The 22,161-nt window shown below is 34.8% G+C and overlaps 1 protein-coding gene across 1 annotated transcript in view; it reads right to left on the reverse strand.

The window, feature by feature from the left end:
* Positions 1-22,161, reverse strand: part of LOC123549424 (ubiquitin-conjugating enzyme E2 C-like) — a 35,145-nt gene that overhangs the window by 9,821 nt on the left and 3,163 nt on the right. Inside the window, exons 2-4 of the mRNA XM_045337521.2 lie at positions 16,578-16,605; positions 10,374-10,460; positions 8,821-9,025 (exon numbers count right to left, since the gene is read on the reverse strand). Of these exons, the coding sequence (XP_045193456.1) occupies positions 8,821-9,025; positions 10,374-10,460; positions 16,578-16,605 (320 nt within the window). The remainder of the gene's footprint in view (positions 1-8,820; positions 9,026-10,373; positions 10,461-16,577; positions 16,606-22,161) is intronic.

Below are 22,161 nucleotides of genomic sequence, written 5' to 3' on the forward strand. Positions count from 1 at the left end.
CATAATACTCAACCAAGAAAATGATTTTCTAAGTCCAAAAGGGGCAATAATTATTGCAAAAATCAGGATGGAGTTACGCTGCTTGCTGTACAGGGTCAGCTTATGATGGTGAACAAGTGTTGCAAGTTTCAAAGCAATAGCTTTGATAGTTTAAGAGAAAAAGTTGACCTAAACATAAAACTTAACCAAGAAATCTGATATTTTCTAAGTCCAAAAGGGGCCATAAATCTTGCAAAAAGCAGGATGGAGTTATGTTTCTTGCTGTACAGGGTCAACTTATGATGGTGAACAAGTGTTGCAAGTTTTAAAGCAATAGCTTTGATAGTTTAGGATAAAAGCTGACCTAAACATAAAACTTAACCAAGAAAACTGATTTTCTAAGTCCAAAAGGGGCAATAAATCTTGCAAAAAGCAAGATGGAGTTATGTTTCTTGCTGTACAGGGTCAGCTTATGATGGTGAACAAGTATTCCAAGTTTCAAAGCAATAGCTTTGACAGTTTGGGAGAAAAGTTGACCTAAACATAAAACTTAACCAAGAAATCTGATATTTTCTAAGTACAAAAGGGGCCATAAATCTTGCAAAAAGCAAGATGGAGTTATGTTTCTTGCTATACAGGGTCAGCTTATGATGGTGAACAAGTATTCCAAGTTTCAAAGCAATAGCTTTGATAGTTCAGGAGAAAAGCTGACCTAAACATAAAACTTAACCAGGCAACGCCGACGCCGACAACCGCTAAAGTGATGACAATAACTCATCATTTTTTTTTCAAAAAATCAGATGAGCTAAAAAACCAAGCTGCTGATAAGGAAACGGAGAATGACAAAGTTGTTTATAAAAAGAATGATACAGAAAGTAAAGAAAAAGCTGACAATAAAGTAGAGTATGAAGTAGATTGTTTGAACAAATATGTTATAGTTCAGTTTAATGGCAAACCATATCCTGGCTATGTCCAGGACATAGATGAGACAGAAGTTGAAATATTATGCATGCACCAAGTGGGTAGACGAACCGCCAACTGCTTTTTCTGGCCACAGAAAGTAAAAGATTTATCATGGTATAACTATACAGAGATAATGACCGTCATTCCAAATCCCACACCAATAGGAAACACGCGACATTTTAAAATTTCAGAGAAGCTCTGGGAACATTCTCTAAATATTTGCAAATGATTACTTACATTATTGTCATTATATTGAGGAACATGATGAACATTATATGGAGGACACTATTGATGAAGTGTTTAAGTATAAAAAGGCTTCCACCAATTATTGCTTATTTTTGCACTTCAAATTTCATTTACTATAAAAAAAGACCTTTGATTGTTTTTCGTTTAAAAGATAGCATAGATCAGCAGGAGTTCTTGTAATTCAACAATCACATTTTATGCGTCAAAATATATTTCCCGTTCCCAAACAACTTTTTCATATCTTATCAGAGAGACCATTGCTTGTATATCTTCCTTGAATCTCCTCATGAGAAAGTCATGGCTACATTAAAGTTTAGGAAAACCACTTTAACGTGTTTTTTGTTCAATTCAAAGGTTTTACTCCACCTTAGTTTGTATCATATTTCAAATATCAGCCAGTAAGGTCTGTCTATCAAGTTTTTACATAAACAGTATTAGAAATATCTGTGAAGTAATAGACTTAAAGATTTAAATTTGTTAAAGTTTAATTTCAAAAGTTCGTAATTCAAATGTTTGTGTTTGTTCATTTTCATTGAAAGGAAAGATAAACGTTAATGTGTTCCTGTAATAAAGGATTATTTCTGGTATAATTGGTAAATATGACAGTTTATGCCGTCAAAAGTGTGCACTTCATTTTTTACACTTGAACAATATTCATTTCTGATCGGATATCATGTTATCTTGATTTGCGAAGATCTTTAGTAGATATGACTGTAAATGATAATAAAATGTCATTGCAATAACTATGAAAACATTTTGTTTAGAATATACTAATTCATATATGTTCTTCGTCCCTATTAGTAGCATTCATATTGTATTATCATATTCTTTTTGCTTTGATTTCTATAAAAAGTACTAAGTCGTGAGTGAAAAGTATTATTCGTACAATAACTGACCACTGTCATTGCAATAACACATTTATTTATCATCACTGTCTTTTACTGTGTCTCAAGAATACCGAAATAGCACAAAATAGTCAATAGAATTGTTTTAGTCTATAAAGTCATATTAAGTTTTGAAATTCTAGTCATTCATTTACAAATGCAAGAAGTTAAATTTTATCACTTTTTCCTTTAAGTAACAATACACTGTCTTTGCGATAACACCCTGAAAGTGTATACTATTTTTGCACACAACAGGAACATTGTAATGTAAAACTATTTCTTTCTTTTGTTACTGTTTTCTCATTGTTACCTGTTTTGTATATTGTTTGTGGTTAGGAGTTTCAAATTAAGTTTTGTCATTGATATTTGGTAGTTTTTCCTTTAGGTAACAAAAACTGTCCTTGCAAGCATGCACATGTCCTTGGCGTAACGGAGCATTGATATCTGCTTATTTCAGTGAAACATAATACAGTTATAAGAACACTGGTAAGATGGATTAAAGCATATTGAGTATGATACATACCAGCTAAAAGAGATTTGTTTACTTTTCAGAATGAGAAACTCGGACATGTTTAGAGAAGACAAATCTGAATTGATTGTTTACATATAAATATCATATAGAGATAGTACCTAAGTTTTTCAAATCATAGGTTTGAAGTTAAAAAGCTTTGAAATGAAGACAAATGTCCATATATTTCTCAAAAACAGAAATATAGACAATATTTTAACCAGAAGTGCGGAGTTATGAGCATTTAATATTTTCATGATAACGAAAATTTTGTGATCAAGGACATGTAACTCTTCTTGAACATGGAGAGCATAAACATCAAAGGGACATAATATAGTCAATATTTTCTAATTGGGTGCATTTGATTTAACATTCAACTTTGATCTGGATTGCTAAATACTGATCCATAATACTGTATGCTAAAAATTTAGAACATCTGGAACAGTCTATTAACAGAAAAACTATGCTTAAGCAGAATCTAAATAGTTAAGCTCTAACTGGGACTCGAACCCAGGACCTCTCACACCTAAGGCAGACACTCTACCACTTCCCTATAACAGCAGTCGCTAATAGCTATGCAGTTTAATTGCTGGATTACATTGCGTGAACTGGAACAATAATCGGTGAACTCCGGATTATCGGCGTATTCGCTTTGTTACCTAACGGCATTTTTTGTGTAAAGAAAAAATATAATCTAATGCTGCCAACGTCATAATTGGTCAAATCTGCCCAAATTTCTCAGACGTGTTGTTCAGAGTATGAACTTACTAACTGGCAGTACCAGTGAAATATTACTTACACTGAATATTTTATATTTGCCCTTTTTGCAGCTGCCGAACGGCAAAGACGATAAGATTTGTCCAAATATAAGTAATTATTTTACCAGTTTTGAGAGAATTTCAATTAATGGGAAATTACAGTTACAAACTAAATACCTTTCTGCAACACATGCAGTCATTAGCATTCACTGTCAATCAGTATTATGACTAAGATCGACTGTCATTCATTCATTTCAAAGTTTCATAGACAAAGTCCGTTGTTTACATTTTTATCGTAACCGGTGCACTTGTAAAAATCACTTTAGTTTGAAAAATCAAAGTATGCGAAGAGCTATGGTACGGTCTCTATATCATACCGCTGTTTTCGAAATTATGAGACAGAGTCACTTTCTTTCTACATATATAACATACATGCAACTTTTAGGCTAACATAAAGTATAATTTACAAACATTTTTGTTCAAAGGTTTGAATAACTGTTATTTTCAACATGTTACTGTAAGGACAATATCTGAGGAGATATAACATTTGGCATTCGATCAATAACCAACTGAAGATGAATTAAGGTTGGATTTTGATCTATATCAGTTCTGGGAATGTATACTAATCAACTGAAGGCAAAAAACATACGAAAATATCACTTTCATATTTCAAGATTTGTATCATCCAAATATGCCTCAAATTTGATATTGACTCGCACACAAGATTACATAATTATCAAGCACAAATTGTAAAGTAACAAAAAAATACCAATTATGCTGGATTTTTTTTTCTGAAAGAACGTAACATGCACCATGCACAACTAGGGTTGGTACCAATCACTTGTGTAAAGTTTCATTATATTGGGGGGGCAAGGGTTCAGTTGATAAGGTGCACACAAGATTGCATATGCAGACTGTATGTATATGGCATAGTAATACAAGAGGACCATGATGGTCCTGAATCGCTCACCTCTTCCCACATGACCCAGTTTGTGTATGACGTCGTTTTTTTCTATTATATGGCATAGTGACCTAGTTTTTGAGCTCATGTGACCCAGTTTTGAATTTGACCTAGATATTATCAAGATAAAAATTCTGACCAATTTTCATGAAGATCCATTGAAAAATATGGTCTCTAGAGAGGTCACCATGTTTTTCTATTATTTGACCTATTGACCTAGTTTTCGAAGGTACGTGACCCTGTTTTGAACTTTACCTAGATATCATCAAGGTGAACATTCTCACTAATTTTCAGGAAGATCTCATGAAAAATATGGCCTCTAGAGAGGTCACAAGGTTTTTCTATTTTTATACCTACTGGCCTAGTTTTTGACCGCACGTGACCCAGTTTTGAAATTGACCTAGATATCATCAAGGTGATCATTCAGATCAATTTTCATGAAGATCCATTGAAAAATATGGCCTCTAGAGAGGTCAAAAGATTTTAATAATTTTAGACCTACTGACCTAGTTTTTGACCGCAGTTGACCCAGTTTCAAAATTGACCTAGATATCATCAAGATGAACATTCAGACCAACTTTCATACAGATCCCATGAAAAGTATGGCCTCTAGAGAGGTCAAAAAGTTTTTTTAATTATCTGACCTACTGACCTAGTTTTTTAAGACACATGACCCAGTTTCAAACTTGACCTAGATATCATCATGGTGAACATTCTGACCAATTTTCATGAAGATCCCATGAAAAATATGGCCTCTAGAGAGGTCACAAGGTTTTTCTATTTTTAGACCTGACCTAGTTTTTGATCGCAGTTGACCCAGTTTCAAACTTGACCTATATATCATCAAGATAAACATTCAGACCAACTTTCATACAGATCCCATGAAAAATATGGCCTCTAGAGAGGTCACAAGGTTTTTAGCTCACCTGTCACAGTGACAAGGTGAGCTTTTGTGATCACCCTTCGTCCGGCATCCGTCGTCAGTCCGTGCGTCAACAATTTCTTGTCTGCACGATAGTGGTTTCATTTATGATTTTGTTTTAACCAAACTTACACACAACTTGTATCACCATAAGATCACGGTTCCTTTCTTGAACTGGCCAGATCCCATTATGGGTTCTAGAGTTATGGCCCCTGAAAGGGCCAAAATTAGCTATTTTGACCTTGTCTGCACAATAGCAGCTTTATTTATGATTTGATTTTTACCAAACTGGCACACAACTTGTATCACCATAAGATCTTGCTTCCTTTTTTGAACTGGCCAGATTCCATTATGGGTTCCAGAGTTATGGCCCCTGAAAGGGCCAAAATTAGCTATTTTGACCTTGTCTGCACAATAGCAGCTTCATTTATGATTTGTATTTAACCAAACTTGCACACAACTTGTATCACCATAAGATCTTGGTTCCTTTCTTGAACTGGGCAGATTCCATTATGGGTTCCAGAGTTATGGGCCCTGAAAGGGCCAGAATGAGCTATTTTGACATTGTCTGCACAATAGCAGCTTCATTTATGATTTGAATTTAATCAAACTTGCACAAAATTTGTGTCACCATAAGATCTCTGTTCTTTTCTTGAACCGGCCAGATCCCATAATGGGTTCCAGAGTTATGGCCCCTGAAAGGGCCAAAATTAGCTATTTTGACCTTGTCTGCACAATAGCAGCTTCATTTATGATTTGATTTTAACCAAACTTGCACACAACTTGTATCACCACAAGATCTTGCTTCCTTTCTTGAACTGGCCAGATTCCATCATGGGTTCCAGAGTTATGGCCCCTTAAAGGTCCAAAATTGGCTATAGTGGCTTTTGCAGCCATATAGAGACTTCATTTATGGTTTTATCTGATACAAACTTCCAAAATATCTTCAACAACCATAAATCTTGGATTCCATGACAAATCAGATCCAATCGTAGGTTCCAAAGTTATTTTATATCTGATTACCTCCCCTGATTATAATCAAAATGGATTTATATCAGTAAGTACTTATAGGACTTATTTGAAATTTCATTATTGTTATGAGTTGGACTGAGACAATCAGGGTAGATAACTATGGACTGATTTTATGTCAAATTACCTCCCTTTATTTCAAGTTAAAATGGGTATATCTCCGTAACAAATGAAGATACTGATCTGAAATTTCATTTATGTCAGCAGATTTATTTGGCGGATCCTTCTTTTGTTCACTTACAATTTTTTTTTATTACTTCCCTTTTACGTTACTATAAATAGCTTATTTTAGTAACTTTTTTATTATTGGCCGTAGGGAAAAACCAAGACCACTTTTCTGTGGTACAACATGGATGCTACCTCCAATTTTTAGGTGTATTTTGACATATCTATACCTTGAAAGAATTTTTGTTTTCTTTTTGGTTTAATTTCTTCCTTTTGTTGTTCCTGTCCTTTGGACTGAGATATCTTTTCTGAGGACCTTCTTGTCCTCAAGTGCAATGATAACAGGTGAGCGATATAGGGCCATCATGGCCCTCTTGTTTCATTATTTGACCTATTGACCTACTTTTTGATGGCACGTGACCCACTTTAAAACTTGACCTAGATATCATCAAGATGAACATTCTGACCAATTTTTATGGAGATCCATTCACAAGTATGGCCTCTAGAGAGGTCACAAGGTTTTTCTATTTTTAGACCTACTGACCTAGTTTTTGATTGCACATGGCCCTGTTTCGAACTTGACCTAGATATCATCAAGATGAACATTCAGACCAACTTTCATACAGATCCCATGAAAAAAATGGCCTCTAGAGAGGTCACAAGGTTTTTCTATTATTTGACCTACTGACCTAGTTTTTGATGGCATGTGACCCACTTTCGAATTTGACCTAGATATCATCAAGATGAACATTCAGACCAACTTTCATACAGATCCCATGAAAAATATGTCCTCTAGAGAGGTCACAAGGTTTTTCTATTATTTGACCTATTGACCTAGTTTTTGATGGCACGTGACCCACTTTCGAACTTGACCTAGATATCATCAAGGTGAACATTCTGTCCAATTTTCATGAAGATCTCATGAAATATATGGCCTCTAGAGAGGTCACAAGGTTTTTCTATTTTTAGACCTACTGACCTAGTTTCTGACCGCACATAACCCAGTTTCGAACTTGACCTAGATATCATCAAGATGAACACTCAGACCAACTCATACAGATTCCATGAAAAATATGGCCTCTAGAGAGGTCACAAGGTTTTTCTATTATTGACCTACTGACCTAGTTTTTGACGGCATGTGACCCACTTTCGAATTTGACCTAGATATCATCAAGGTGAACATTCTGTCTAATTTTCATGAAGATCTCATGAAATATATGGCCTCTAGAGAGGTCACAAGGTTTTTCTATTTTTAGACCTACTGACCTAGTTTTTGATGGCACGTGACCCAGTTTCGAACCTGACCTAGAAATCATCAAGGTGAACATTCTGACCAATTTTCATGAAGATCCATTGAAAATTATGGCCTCTAGAATGGTCACAAGGTTTTTCTATTTTAGACCTACTGACCTACTTTTTGGCCGCACGTGACACAGTTTCGAATTTAACCTAGAATTTACCAAGATGAACATTCTGACCCATTTTCATAAAGATCCCATGAAAACTGTGACCTCTAGAGATGTCACAAGGAAAAGTTTACGCTCGCACTAACGGACAGAAGATGGACGCTACGCGATCACAAAAGCTCACCTTGTCACTTCACGACAGGTGAGCTAAAAAAAACAAAGTCCCATAGCAGTTAACTGTGCAGATTTATTTTTCTGAAAGGACCTAACATGCATCATGCAAAACTAGGGTTACTACTGATCACATATGTAAAGTTTCATTAAATTGTGTGCATGGGTTCAGGAGATTAGGCATGCACAAGATTGCATATGCAGACTATGTATATAGTATAATAACAAAAAACAGTCCCATAACTCTGCAAAAATTTTTTCTGATAGAACCTAACATGCACCATGCACAGTTAACTACTGTTGTTACTGATAACTTTTGTGAAATTTCATTAAATTGTGTCAAGGGGATGAGGAGAGTTGGTGCGCACAAGTGTCTACAGATGGACGGACAGACAAACAAACTGAAACCAGTATACCCTCCCTTTACAACTTAGTTGTCGGGGGATACAAAAAAAAAACAACAAAGTTATAAATTTCTGTTTCAACTGCAAATGTAATATATGTTTTTCTCCTTTCGACCTTTTTACCAACTTTGTTTCGTTAATAAAACAATTGAAGAATAGTGTCTTGACTCTCTCACCTGACAAACTGAAAATTATTTAACTGAACTCGGAAACAAAGTTCAAATTTGTTGAAAATCAAGGTTGTGTTAAAATTATGATCTGAGTTATTACAGAATTTGAGTTCAGACACCAGTACCAACAGTCAAGATTCTGAATGGCTGTTTCTAAGCACCATAAAGTTACCAACAGCTGCCTTGTAAGACTGGTCTCTAGCAGTACAAAATGTAACAGCTTTTACATGTATAATGCTTTACATGGAACTAACCTCCAAGAAGACTTTGCAGAGATAGCAGTATAGTCCGGACATCATACAATGCTGACCATTTCTCTTTTAATATATCGAGGCAGATGTTTCCCGACTGGTCTACATTTGGGTGCCAACACGGGGTCTCAAATTTCACTGTAGGGGCCTGGTATGGGTAACCACTAGGAAACTCTAATGACAGTTTATAACTTAATCCTTCATATGCCTGGAAAATAAAGTTCAAATACACCATATCAATTATAATTATGTACTTAACATGTTCAACTCAAACTTCACTGTAAGTAATCAAAGAAAAGCAGAAATAACAAGAGCACTGCCTAGCGGGTGCTGACGCTCATCTGATTTTTTTGGTATAATAGAAATATTGTCCTACCCATGATTTTCTAAGTCTAAAAAGGGCCATCATTCTTGCAAGAAGCAGGACAGAGTTGTGTTTCTTGGTGTACAGCGTCCGCTTATGATGGTGAAAAACTGTTGCAAGTTTTAAAGCAATAGCTTTGATAGTTTATGAGAAAAGCCGACTTAAAAATAATACTCAACCAAGAAAACTGATTTTCTAAGTCCAAAAGGGGCAATAATTCTTGCAAAAAGCAGGATGGAGTTATGTTTCTTGATGTACAGGGTCAGCTTATGATGCTGAACAAGTGTTGCAAGTTTCAAAGCAATAGCTTTGTTTGTTTAAGAGAAAAAGTTGACCTAAACATAAAACTTAACCAAGAAATCTAATATTTTCTAAGTCCAAAAGGGGCCACAAATCTTGCAAAAAGCAGGATGGAGTTATGTTTCTTGCTGTACAGGGTCAGCTTATGATGGTGTACAAGTGTTGCAAGTTTTAAAGCAATAGCTTTGATAGTTTAGGAGAAAAGCTGACCTAAACATAAAACTTAACCAAGCAAAACTAATTTTCTAAGTCCAAAAGGGGCAATAATTCTTGCAAAAAGCAGGATGGAGTTATGTTTCTTGATGTACAGGGTCAGCTTATGATGGTGAACAAGTGTTGCAAGTTTCAAAGCAATAGCTTTGATAGTTTAGGAGAAAAGTTGACCTAAACATAAAACTTAACCAAGAAATCTGATATTTTCTAAGTACAAAAGGGGCCATAAATCTTGCAAAAAGCGGGATGGAGTTATGTTTCTTGCTGTACAGGGTCAGCTTATGGTGGTGACTTTGATAGTAAATAACTATTTCAAGTTTCAAGTCAATAGCTTTGATAGTAACAGAGATATTTGACTTTATCAAAAACTTTAATCAACGGTGACGCTGGGGCGAGTGCAATAGCTTAAGTACATGATATGCCACAAACTAATGCATTTATAAATTTCCATCTTCCTGAATATCAACATGGGATAAAACTTAAAATAATAAATTGTGAAATAGACAAGAAACCATTAATTTCACACAGGTTAAGTCTAGTCAAATAGTGTCAATCAAAACCATCACCAGTGCAGGTGCATACACTGCATAGCCTTTGTCCTAGTATAGTGAACAGTGGACAACTGCTCCTATCTCAGTGGCAAACATGACCACATAACAAATGACATGCAAAGACATACCGTGCCCTTTGCTCCAATAAGTGTAGCTACCCATCTAAAGAGATTGTCACCATCAGGAAACGCTGAAACTCCCGGATCACCCGACATCTATTAAATATAAAATAAATACCGAGGTCAATCAATTACACAATAATTAAACTTTATTAAAGCTGCATATTTATGTCAAATTTTTCAAAATTTAGAAATTGATTTCACTAGATAGTAACTGCAATAAAAAGAAAATAAAAATTGATTTAGAAATTTATTATTTATAACAAGAGGGCCAAGATGGCCCTAGGTCGCTCACCTGAGTAACACACCATAACAGTGTAAACATGTTTTACCTAGTGATTTCATGGAGACAAATATTCTGACCAATTTTCAGCAAGATTGGACCAAAAATGTGGCCTCTTGAGTGTACACAAGCATTTTCTTTGATTTGATCTAGTGACCTAATTTTTTTATCACATATGACCCAGATTTGAACTATCCAAGCTTTCATGAAAAAAACATTATGACAAAGTTTCAGGACGATTGGAGTAAAAAAGTGGCCTATAGAGTGTGACCTAGTTTTTGACCAGACGTGGCCCAGACTGAAATCATCCAAGACTTTATGTAGGCATAGGAAATAAAGATCAATATAATAGCACCTTTACTAATCCTACCAGGTGTTCTGTATTACAAAAGTGGTTCTATTGTGACATTCTGATGCAAGCAAAACTGTATTATCTGCACTAATATTTACATACTCGTACCTCATTTTATTATTGGCTTGTTAAAAGTTAACTTTTTACCATATGTAAGTTGACAGAATCATAGGAACCATGTCTTGAGGGGTAAATCAAACACAAATGAATAAATCCTAAATGATTTTGTTGTGCAAAAAAGTATGATATTGTGTCTAAAACAATTTTCATTTTCCACACAATTGTTTAATTGCAAGGGAAGTAAACTAATAGATATCTCTGCTTATAAGTACTAGCCCAAGGCAAGAGTTGTCATTCTTTGTGGATCACAACTTTAAATTAAAAATTAAAACTTCTGTTACTGATATTAACAAAACTATCATAAACTTCACATTTGTGAAATCACTTTTGGTTATTTCAAGGTCTTGGAAATCAATTTCTAGTCTTTATTTAATGTAATACCAGGGCACTCGTTTGGCCATTTTTGGGGCCGAATATGGGTACCATTCCCCTCCTAAAATAATATGTTTTTTCCCCCTTTCTCAGAAGAAAATTCCCCTGATGATAGGGTGTTTGACACAAATAGATATGAACTCTTTCTTTTAATATTATATAGTGCCTCTAAGGAAGATTACTGTTGCAATATAGTCACATCAGTCAGGAATGATTGAAAACAGTATTAATAAGTGTGAAAAGTAGTTACATATACATGGCTTAAACTTCCCCTTTCGTCTTAAAATGTCAAAAAATTCCCCTTCCTGAGGGTATGGGTACCTGTCCCCAAAAGTTGTCTAGTGCCCTGAATACTATCATTGAAAATTTTAGGGTCTATCTCTACTTTATGATAACAAACATTCTGACCAAGTTTTATGAAGATAGAATCAAAAATGTGCCCAACAGAGTGTAAACAAGCATATTCTTTGATTTCAAATCAAAGCATAAATGAAACCTCTATATCACACCCTATTACCTGATGTCCACCATGCCGAGGGATGCGGCTGCCACAGAGGTCAGAAATCAATAACGATGAGTAGTGGTGTTAGTCTTTTGAGCTGTATTTTTTCATTTCGACTTTCCATGAAAATATTCTGGTGCAAGCATACGTGTAAATGCCTTAACATATTATATAATTAATCCTGATCGCCAACTTTGCGAAATAAAGAATAATTCAGCTGTTTAAATTGGATGTTTATTAAAATTGATGCGAAAATCATATTCAACGGCCCAATTTGAAGTGTTTACAAAATAATTTGATCGGATTTACCTCACACGTCAAACGATCAATCATCTGGGGATAATCCTGGCAAGTTTCAAGTCTGTCCGTACGTCTACACCGACGTTCTGACCCTCCAAACGGACCCGGGTATAGTCACACATGATAAACTTTACTGCAGAGGGCATTTTTAAATGATGCTCATCCCACCGAGGAGTCAAAATATAGGATACCATTTACGGCAGAGGGAAATTTGGTGTAAACTCGTTTATTTTGGATGTTTGTTTCGCTTTTAAGACTTGGGAGGTCATTGAATCATTTGCAGTATGCATTGTTTATACTTTCGTTTAATAATGGGCGATTTTCAATGGCGAACACCGCTGTAACACAGTGTTAATCAGTCTATATTGTATTTCTACCTCCGACATTGCATGCTATCTGCTACATGTATAGATTGGTTCTGCTGCTGTAAATGTTCATTTTATAAATTCATTTTTGTTTCAATTTATTTTATGATGAATTATACAGAAATAATGATATCTTTAGTCCTGGTACTTGCGTTCTTGCAGGATTCAGTGTTGAAGTTACGGTTAATATTAGATATTAAATCGTTCTGCATTTATTATATACAGCGTTCGTTTAAATACACATCAGATCATATAGTTTAACACAGTTTGTCGAATAGTATATTTAAGCATATATATTTGAAATATATGAGAATTGTTTTTAAAAACTGCTAAGACACTGATTTGCAGCTTACGCTAGAGTGATTGACCATTTAGTTACATGGAACTGGAATAAAATGAAAACATTTGAACTGCTGCATATAGGACAAAAAACATATACCGACGTGATTCCAAATGAAGGTGAAATATTCATTTCTAGTGACCAGCTTGTGGGCATTTATCGAAGGTACAGGGCAAAATATCAAAATTGAATACATCTTTAAAGTTGTCAAGAGAGATCGATCAGAATGAAATCTTCATTTCAGATAGTAACTCGGTAATAACAGGTGGTTTAGTTAATTCCATTTCATTTTGATAGATCTCTCTTGACATGACAATTAACTAAATGGTCAATCTCTCCAGATTTAACTTCAAAATCATTTTTACAGTAATAACATGTGTATGCCTTCATCTTTGGTTCTGAAACTGAATACAAAATAAATTGTTTAGAACATTTCTGTAAACGATTAATAAATAACAGCTTTATTCAGAACCGATCACTTGACATATGCCACTGACAACAAATATATTTAAGTTTTCTAGCCTAACTGATCTTTTATGTAGAACTATATGTTACTATCAGTAGCCTCTTAGTATGAAAGCTTGATAATGCAAAACAATTTGATATTTGATATTAACCTATATTCAACACTGAATCCAGCAAGAATGCAAGTACCATGACTTAGGATTTCATTGCTGGCAGCAAATGTCGGTATATTATGATAAAAAGAAACAAAAATGATTTTACAAAACGAAGACTTTCAGCGGCAAAACAACTCTATACATGTACAGTATCGAATTGTATGCAATGTAGGAGATATATATAAATACAATCTAGACTGATTGCAAAACGATTTATCATTTAATATAAACCGTAAATTCAACACTGAATCTAGCAAGAACGCAAGTACCGATACCATCAGGACTTACGATATCATTATTTCTGTATATTTCATGATAAAAGAAATTGAAACAAAATTGAGTTTACAAAACGAAGACTTATAGTAGCAAAAACAACGTCAGAGATAGAACTTCAATCTAGACTGATTTATAACACCATGTTACAGCGGTGCTCGCCATTGAAAATCGCCCATTACTAAACACAAGTATAAACTATGCATACTGCAAATAATTCCACGAGCTCCCAGGTCTCAAAAGAAAAACACACAGCCAGAATAGACGTTTTTACACAAAATTTCCCTCTGTCGTAAACGATATCCTATATTTTGACTCCTCGGTGGGATGGGCATCATTTAAAAATGCCCTCTGCAGTAAAGTTTATCATACGTGACTATACCTGGGTCCCTTTAGAGGGTCACAACGTCGGTGTAGACGTACGGACAGACTTGAAACTTGTTAAGATTATCCCCAGATGATTGATCGTTTGACGTGTGAGGTAAACCCGATCAAATTATTTTGTAAACACTTCGAAGTGGGCCGTTGAATATGATTTTCGCATCAATTTAAATAAACGTCTAATTTAAACAGCTGAATACTTCTTTATTTCGCAAAGTTGGCGACCAGGATTAATCATATAATATGTTAAGGCATTTACACGTATGCCTGCACCAGAACATCTTCATGGATGTCGAAATGAAAAAATACAGCTCAAAAAACTAACACCACTGCTCAATGTTATTGATTTCCTACCTCTGTGGCAGCCGCATCCCTCGGCGTGGTGTACATCAGGTAATAGGGTGTGTATATGGCTGAAAGAGCCTATATAGAAAATTGTTCCCCATATAGGGGCAATAACTCTAGAAGCCAAGACAGAATCTAGCCAGTTTTCGAAAGGAATCAAGATATTATTGTGTCTTAAGCTGTAAGTGTAGTTAAAATCCAATGTAAAATGTCACACTTCTATCGTGTTCACAAGATAAAATTAACAAATTTTGGCTCTTTCAGGGTCAATCAGGGGCCGTAACTCCAGAACCTATGATTGGATCTGTTGGATTCATGACGGAATCCAAGATCTATTGTTGTTAAAGATATTTTGCAAGTTTTTATCAAATCAAACCATAAATGAAGTCTCTATATGGCTACAAAAGCCAAAATAGCAATTTTTGGCCCTTTAAGGGGCTATAACTCTAGAACCCATAATGGGATCTGGCCAGTTTTCGAAAGGAACCGAGATATTATGCAAATACAAGTTGTGTGCAAGTTTAATTAAAATCAATTGCAAAATGTGGTCTAGCGTGTTCACAAGCCAAACAAGAGCTGTCTCCATAGGATGACACATGCCCCCGATAACACTTTGAATGAATAGTTATGGCCGATGTTAGAGTTTAGGACCTTTGACCTACGGACCTGGGTCTTGCGCGCGACACGTCGTCTTACTGTGGTACACATTCATGCCCAATAATTTTAAAATCCATGCATGAATGACAAAGATATGGACCGGACACGCCCATTAATGCACTATCATGAAATATGACCTTTAACCTCTAAGTGTGACCTTGACCTTTGAGCTACGGACCTGGGTCTTGCGCATGACACGTCGTCTTACTGTGGTACACATTCATGCCAAGTTATTTGAAAATCCATCCATGGATGACAAAGATATGGACCGGACACAAATGCACTATCATGAAAACTGACCTTTAACGTCTTAGTGTGACCTTGACCTTTGAGCTACGGACCTGGGTCTTGCGCGCGACACGTCGTCTTACTGTGGTACACATTCATGCCAAGTTATTTGAAAATCCATCCATCGATGACAAAGATATGGACCGGACACGAAAATTGCGGACAGACTGACAGACCGACAGACGGTTCAAAAACTATATGCCTCCCTTCGGGAGCATAAAAATAGCAAATTTTGGACCTTTAAAGGGCCATAACTCTGAAACCCATGAAGAAATCTGGCCAGTTTTCGAAAGGAACAAAGATATTATGCCAATACAAATTGTGTGCAAGTTTTGTTAAAATCAATTGCGAAATGTGGTCTCTATCATGTTCACAAGCCAAAAATAGCAAATTTTTAAGGGGCCATAACTCTGGAACCCATGATGGGATCTGTCCAGTTTTCGAAAAGAACCGAGATATTATGCAAATACAAGTTGTGTGCAAGTTTGATTAAAGTTGATTGGAAAATGTGGTCTTTATCATGTTCACAAGAAATTGTGGACAGACGGACGACCACAAAAGCTCACTCTGTCATGGTAGAGCTAAAAACACTCGACTAACCAATTAAATTATTTTAAATATTCAGAAAAGTCTCAAAAGCGTTAGTCATGCTATTGTTATTAATTGAAAAATGAAAAATAGAAGCTACTTAGCTTTTATATTTTTATGTCGGATACACATTAAAACGTCTACTTAAACAATACTAGTTTATCATTTTTCGATATCTAATATCAACTGCTGTTTTCAAAAAATGAAATTTTAAAGTTTATCTGGGGGCATGTCTCTTTACTCAGTTATTCACTTACCATAAAAATTCCTAATTTTGGCAAATACAATTACCAAACTTGAAAAGAATAGTTTTATTACATTATTTCCAATGTGAACTTTAACATTTCATTAAAAGGCATTGTGCTCAATTAATTCTTTAGTAAAGCATTTTTTTGTTAAATACAATACCGCCAGACAAAGTACTTACAAGAAGTGTCCTCAGCTCTTGCTGCAATCTGTTGAAATAAAGGAAAGGTTGAAAATTAAAAAAAAGACTGCGAAGTGAATATAAAACTTATAACAAATTTAAGTTAAAATCACTGTCACAATATCTGGGGAAAAAACTGGAATTTCACATTAAAAAAGAAAAGAAAAGGAAATGTTGCTTTTATACCAACAAAGATACCCAGAACATTTTATATCAACCCATTTACAAATAACGTCAAAACTTTGATGTAAACAAAATGCTAAAAATGTACCTGGAAAATACCCAATCAAAATTGTTTTAGCACCTTATCGGTGTTTTATAAAAAAGATGCCAACTTCATGAAAATTGTAATTGAATATTATAAGAAACAGAAGTATCTTATACTTTATAGATCTAATTAAATTTCTGAGCCAGAAACTATGAAAATGGTCCAAACAAGTCATATAACCACTTGCAATTGTTTGTTTTTGCCAAAAATTTTCTGTAAAAAGGGAAATATGATTCTTGTTTCTTTGTAATGGGTGTCACTGTGGGTACACTTCCCACAGTGGACAATCATTTTTTTTCAAATACAATGTTCTAAACTTGAGATTATGTCATTAAAAAGAAAAGGAAAATAGTACATGTATTTGAAAACAGATCATCCACAATAGGAAGCGGACTAACGGCCATGACAAAAGAGTCAATCAGCACCTTAGACCTCTTGACTATCAGGGAATCTTGATTTCTGAGGTAACACATAAAGTATATCTCTCATAATGATAGATGATATTGTCTGTGTGAGGGCTCTGTTGGTAAATGACAACACAACACCAACCAAGCTATTCTTGACAAGGAAATTGTGTCAAAGTTAGTTCTCTTAACTTCTTTAAAATATGCACTGACTGAAATGTAGTTGTGGCTGTTTTTATTTTCTGTTGGTCGTGTCCATTAAGTTATAGTGAAACCCCATTTGGTTAACTAACCAGTATCAAACCGCAACATCTTGCATGAAGTCTCTAGTGAGAAACTGATGACGTCATGCAACAGTTCAGAGCACGCGGTTATTTTTGAAAGTCAAGATCAAAATTTTATTTTTAATTATTCTATTTATAAATTTAATTCATCAAAAACATAACCATTTTCGATAAAATTCATAAAACAAGAGCCGTCAGTGGACAGCATGCTCGATATTCTCAGTGCTTGATAGTATAATATAAGCTATGACTCATTTAAGACTGGTTAATAGTAAGTGGTTTAAATCATAAATTGAAACCAACCACCCTCGATTTCCTTCATTATTCTAAAGGGATTATTGGCTTATCTGGGGTTGCTACTATGAGTAAAACTTTAACATTACAATAAGCATATTCTAAGTCGAAAAGGGGCCATAATTCAGTCAAAATGCTTGATAGAGTTGTCTCCTCCTTTTTACAGACTGGGGTCATGATGGTAAACAAGTATGCAAAATATGAAAGCAATATCTCAATGGACTTTGAAAATATTTGGGGTGGTACGCAAACTTTAACATTTGTGTGACGCTAACGCCGGGGCGAGTAGGATAGCTCCCCTATTCTTCGAATAGTCGAGCTAAAAACATACCTTAGAAAGGTTTAAATTCTCAGAAAAGGTCAATAAATAACAATTTTTTTATCCCCTATTGGTTTTCAAAAAGAAGAGTACCCTGATCAGGTGACAACTGCAATGGCGGACAAAATATTGCAGACAGGGGTGCCAATTTTGAAACTTGTGTGCGTAACTTGTGTTCAAATTATGTTGCATGGATTATTTTATGCCAGATTAAAAGAAAAATGGATTAGAAATATTTTAAAGTAAAACTAAAAGGCGAGTCAATTGCATTTCATTTGATGAAATTATAGCATGACAGTCTTCTGGCACAATTCAAATAATGGGATAACCCTGACAAATGTGAAGTCCTTAGAGTAAGCAGGAAGAGAAATCCCATTATTTATCCCTACAGGTTACACAACACAGAGTTAAAGTCCACCTCATCAGCTAAGTACCTAGGAATAACTATCTCCAATGATTTGAACTGGTCACAACATAATTACATATAGAGAACATAACCTCTAAGGCAACCTCTTCCCTTCAATTTATCAAGAGAAATGTCAAGACAGATAACATAAAGGTTAAACAAGCCGCATACACCACCTACAATGTACGTCCGCCCCCAGTTAGAATACTGTTCAAGTGTGTGGCATCCCTGGCAGAAATCTCTCACCCATAAACTTGAATGGGTCCAAAGGTCAGCAGCTAGGTATGTAATGAATGACTACAACTACACATGCAGTGTAACCGAAATGTTGAAATCCCTAGAATGGAAAACTCCAGTATCGCAGGTTAAACTGTTCACTACTTTTGTTTTACAAAATAAGGACCCAGTCCGTCGCAATTGACCAAAGTTACCTGACCCCCATTAGAAATCTGACATACTTGATTCCTTATTCCAGCACCCAATACTTTGCTAACTCTTATTTCCCTAGAACCATCCGTCTCTGGAACTCCCTCCCCACATCAGTCAAAGCTAGCCCCAGCCTCAGTATCTTTAAAGAGAGACTGGCGGTGGTCACTATGTAAATTGTAATTCTTCCATTCTGTCCTATTTTAACTGTAGCATACTGTCCTTTTATCTTTTAGTTTTACTTTTAATACTGTAATATACTAAATTTCTTTAACAACAGTTACTGTTTCTCTGACAGCACCAACCAGTCATAATCGGAAATTCATAATTTTAACATGTCCAAAACATTGCGGAATGATACTTATTTCACTTGGGTATTGATTACATTTTACTCGGACTTTATCATAGACTCCCTGTGTAAAAAACTTTTAACTAAAATAAAATTATTAAATTGATATAATATTTCAATGAAACTTCAAAGTTTTGTTGTTTGTAGCATCATCTGGGGCATGTGCAGTTAAAAATCTTAATTTGATTTCTAAAATAGTGTGATATTTATTTCTAAATGTTCATTGTAAATATGCTTCGTTATACAGGTCCCAGAAAAGTCACAAATTACCTATATAGCTAAATCTAGCTATATATAGCTAGAAATAGCTATAAAACCAATAACAATTGTTTAACATATGTGTATATTAAATGTAAAATAATTATTATCCCATTCAAATGGTTTATGAGACAGAAGACAATCACAAAGAATGGAGATCTATGCAGTTTCAGTTTCAATAAATGTTACGAATTTCTGCGATTAGGCCTAACAAAAAAAATTGTTTGTTTCCAGTGACATGGCCATAAAAAATAAGGTAGGTAGATAGGCATTTTTTTTTTTTTTTTTTTTTTTAACCTAACACCATCCTAGTTTCAAACAGGGAGATTATAAACCTTATAAACATGCATCCTATTGTTATGTTTGATTTACACCTGAATGTACAATGACTTTGATGATGTTTTAGCAATATAAAATGCCATTTAATTGTGTATTTAAATATTATGAAATAAATATATGCTTTATGTTTGTGTTTTGTTGTTGTTGTTTTTTCATTTCCAGAGTAGCCCATCCGATTAGCTCAATAGGTAGAGCAGTCGATCTACGGATCAAGTGGTCATAGGATCGTTGTGTCTATATCATTCATTCTCCGCCGCTAACTCATGTGGAGAAGTTGGCAATTACTTGCAGAGAACATGGTTTATATTTGATTAAACATGAAACTTGAATGAAATCTTGCTGTGTATTCTCTCTTTAAATAATAATTTTAATATTGAATATTATTCAACAACCAACATTTATATTTCAAACTAAAACCAAGTAAAAGCACACTGGCCAGGAATATGATTTGCATCTTTGATCTGCATTGAGATTAATACCATCACCCCCTACCCCAGTCTAAAATTCTGGATTAAATGGAAATGCTAGACAATGGAGTTTTGACTGGTATGCCCAAATTGTGAATTAATAAAGCTGCAAGTGGTTGTTCAACGTCTTACTACTATAATTCCAGGGTTTTCCCTAGGAAATTTATTTTGAGGGACATCATGTTCCCCCAAATTTATTTTTCTGGAAAAAAGAGACTATTTTGGGGGACATGTTAGGATTTGCTTGATTACTTTGATACTCTTTTGGGCTTTTAATAGTTTAAATTGATTGAAATTAACTTTTAATTAATTTGAAAAATTGTTTTTTTTGGGAAAACTCATGCCCCCCTTTGCTAAGAAAAGGAGGACATGGACCTCGAAAAGTGGTAAATTTACCACCTTTTTTGGGGCTAGGGAAAACCCTGTAAATCCCATCTAAAACCTGACTTTTCAAGACTCTGCAGGCCTCGGCCTTAACTTTTTTCAGCAGGTCCACCAACTGCTGAAATCTAGGAGAGCTGCTCAGACTTTAGTGGACCTCCAATTCTATCACATAAATTGTGATGTTGTAGACGTCATAATTTCATATGACTCAAAGAAACAGGACTTATTTCTAAAATAATTAAAAATGGAAGACTGTAGCAATCTGTTATCCCGAAAAATAATTATTTTGAAAAGTGTCCCAAAATATGGACACAATAATCATCATCCACCCGACGTCCACCCGTGTTGAAAGTGAAAAAAAAAACATTAATAATTATCGGTAATTGTTCTGATGATAAACTAAGTAATTAGCCTTGTTTTTATCATCAATTAACCCCGCCTCAAAGAGCTAAAAGAAGTGTCAGGGCTTGAGCTAGGGAGCAACTTGAGCGAAATAGTCGCTTTGTAGCTCCCCACTGTAGCTCTAATCTAACATCAAAGCGAAATTCAAGTCGCCCGATTTTTTTATCCACACTCCTCCAGTTATCCGCTATCGGCCTGTTGACACTTGACTGGAATACACGATGGCATAATTTAAGCTCCGCCTACTTCAGATTACGGAGAAGTGCGAAGGTGACACTTGAGTTGATAAACAAAGCAGTAGGGATTTATATTATGTAAGCTTACACATTCTGTTTTGAACATTAGAAAGTATCTTACCGTGTTTGGCTCCAGTAATTTACTTAAATCCACTAAATTTTACTCGTATTTTTCAAAACCCAAACTTAAGAAACACAATGATATCACTGACACTTTCTGTGACTAAAATAACGTAACTGAAATTTACGCAAATTTTTGACACCTGCCATCAGAAACTGGGTTAAACCTGTTTGACAACTGTTTCTTTTAATGTGTGCCGACACCAGCGTATCAAAGAGAGACCAGCAGATCAAAGAAGATGTGTATTCCGTGTGATGTCATGGTGATGTCACTGCTATTGACATGTATTTAATTCACATTATTTCTTGTTGACTGACTTTGAGCTTTGAGTGCATTAGCATTGGGAGCTTGATTTATTTTTTTTTTGCTGATATGGAATTAACTTTTTTTAATTGTATTCATATTTAAAGGGTTTTCTTGGTTTGGACAATCATTGCAAGAGTGAAAAAAAACTTGATTTTGCAGTTTAATTACATTAGATTCACAAGGTTAAAAATGATAAGAAAACAGAATCACTGACATTTTCAGTGAATTTGTTATTTACTTTAAATTAATAGACTTTGTAAACAAAGACAGGGAATAATAAAAATAGTACGTTATATTAAGCATATATAGTTCCTTTTTCAG

The sequence above is a fragment of the Mercenaria mercenaria genome, chromosome 6, assembly GCF_021730395.1.
Source record: "Mercenaria mercenaria strain notata chromosome 6, MADL_Memer_1, whole genome shotgun sequence".
Classification (NCBI taxonomy): Eukaryota; Metazoa; Mollusca; class Bivalvia; order Venerida; family Veneridae; genus Mercenaria; species Mercenaria mercenaria.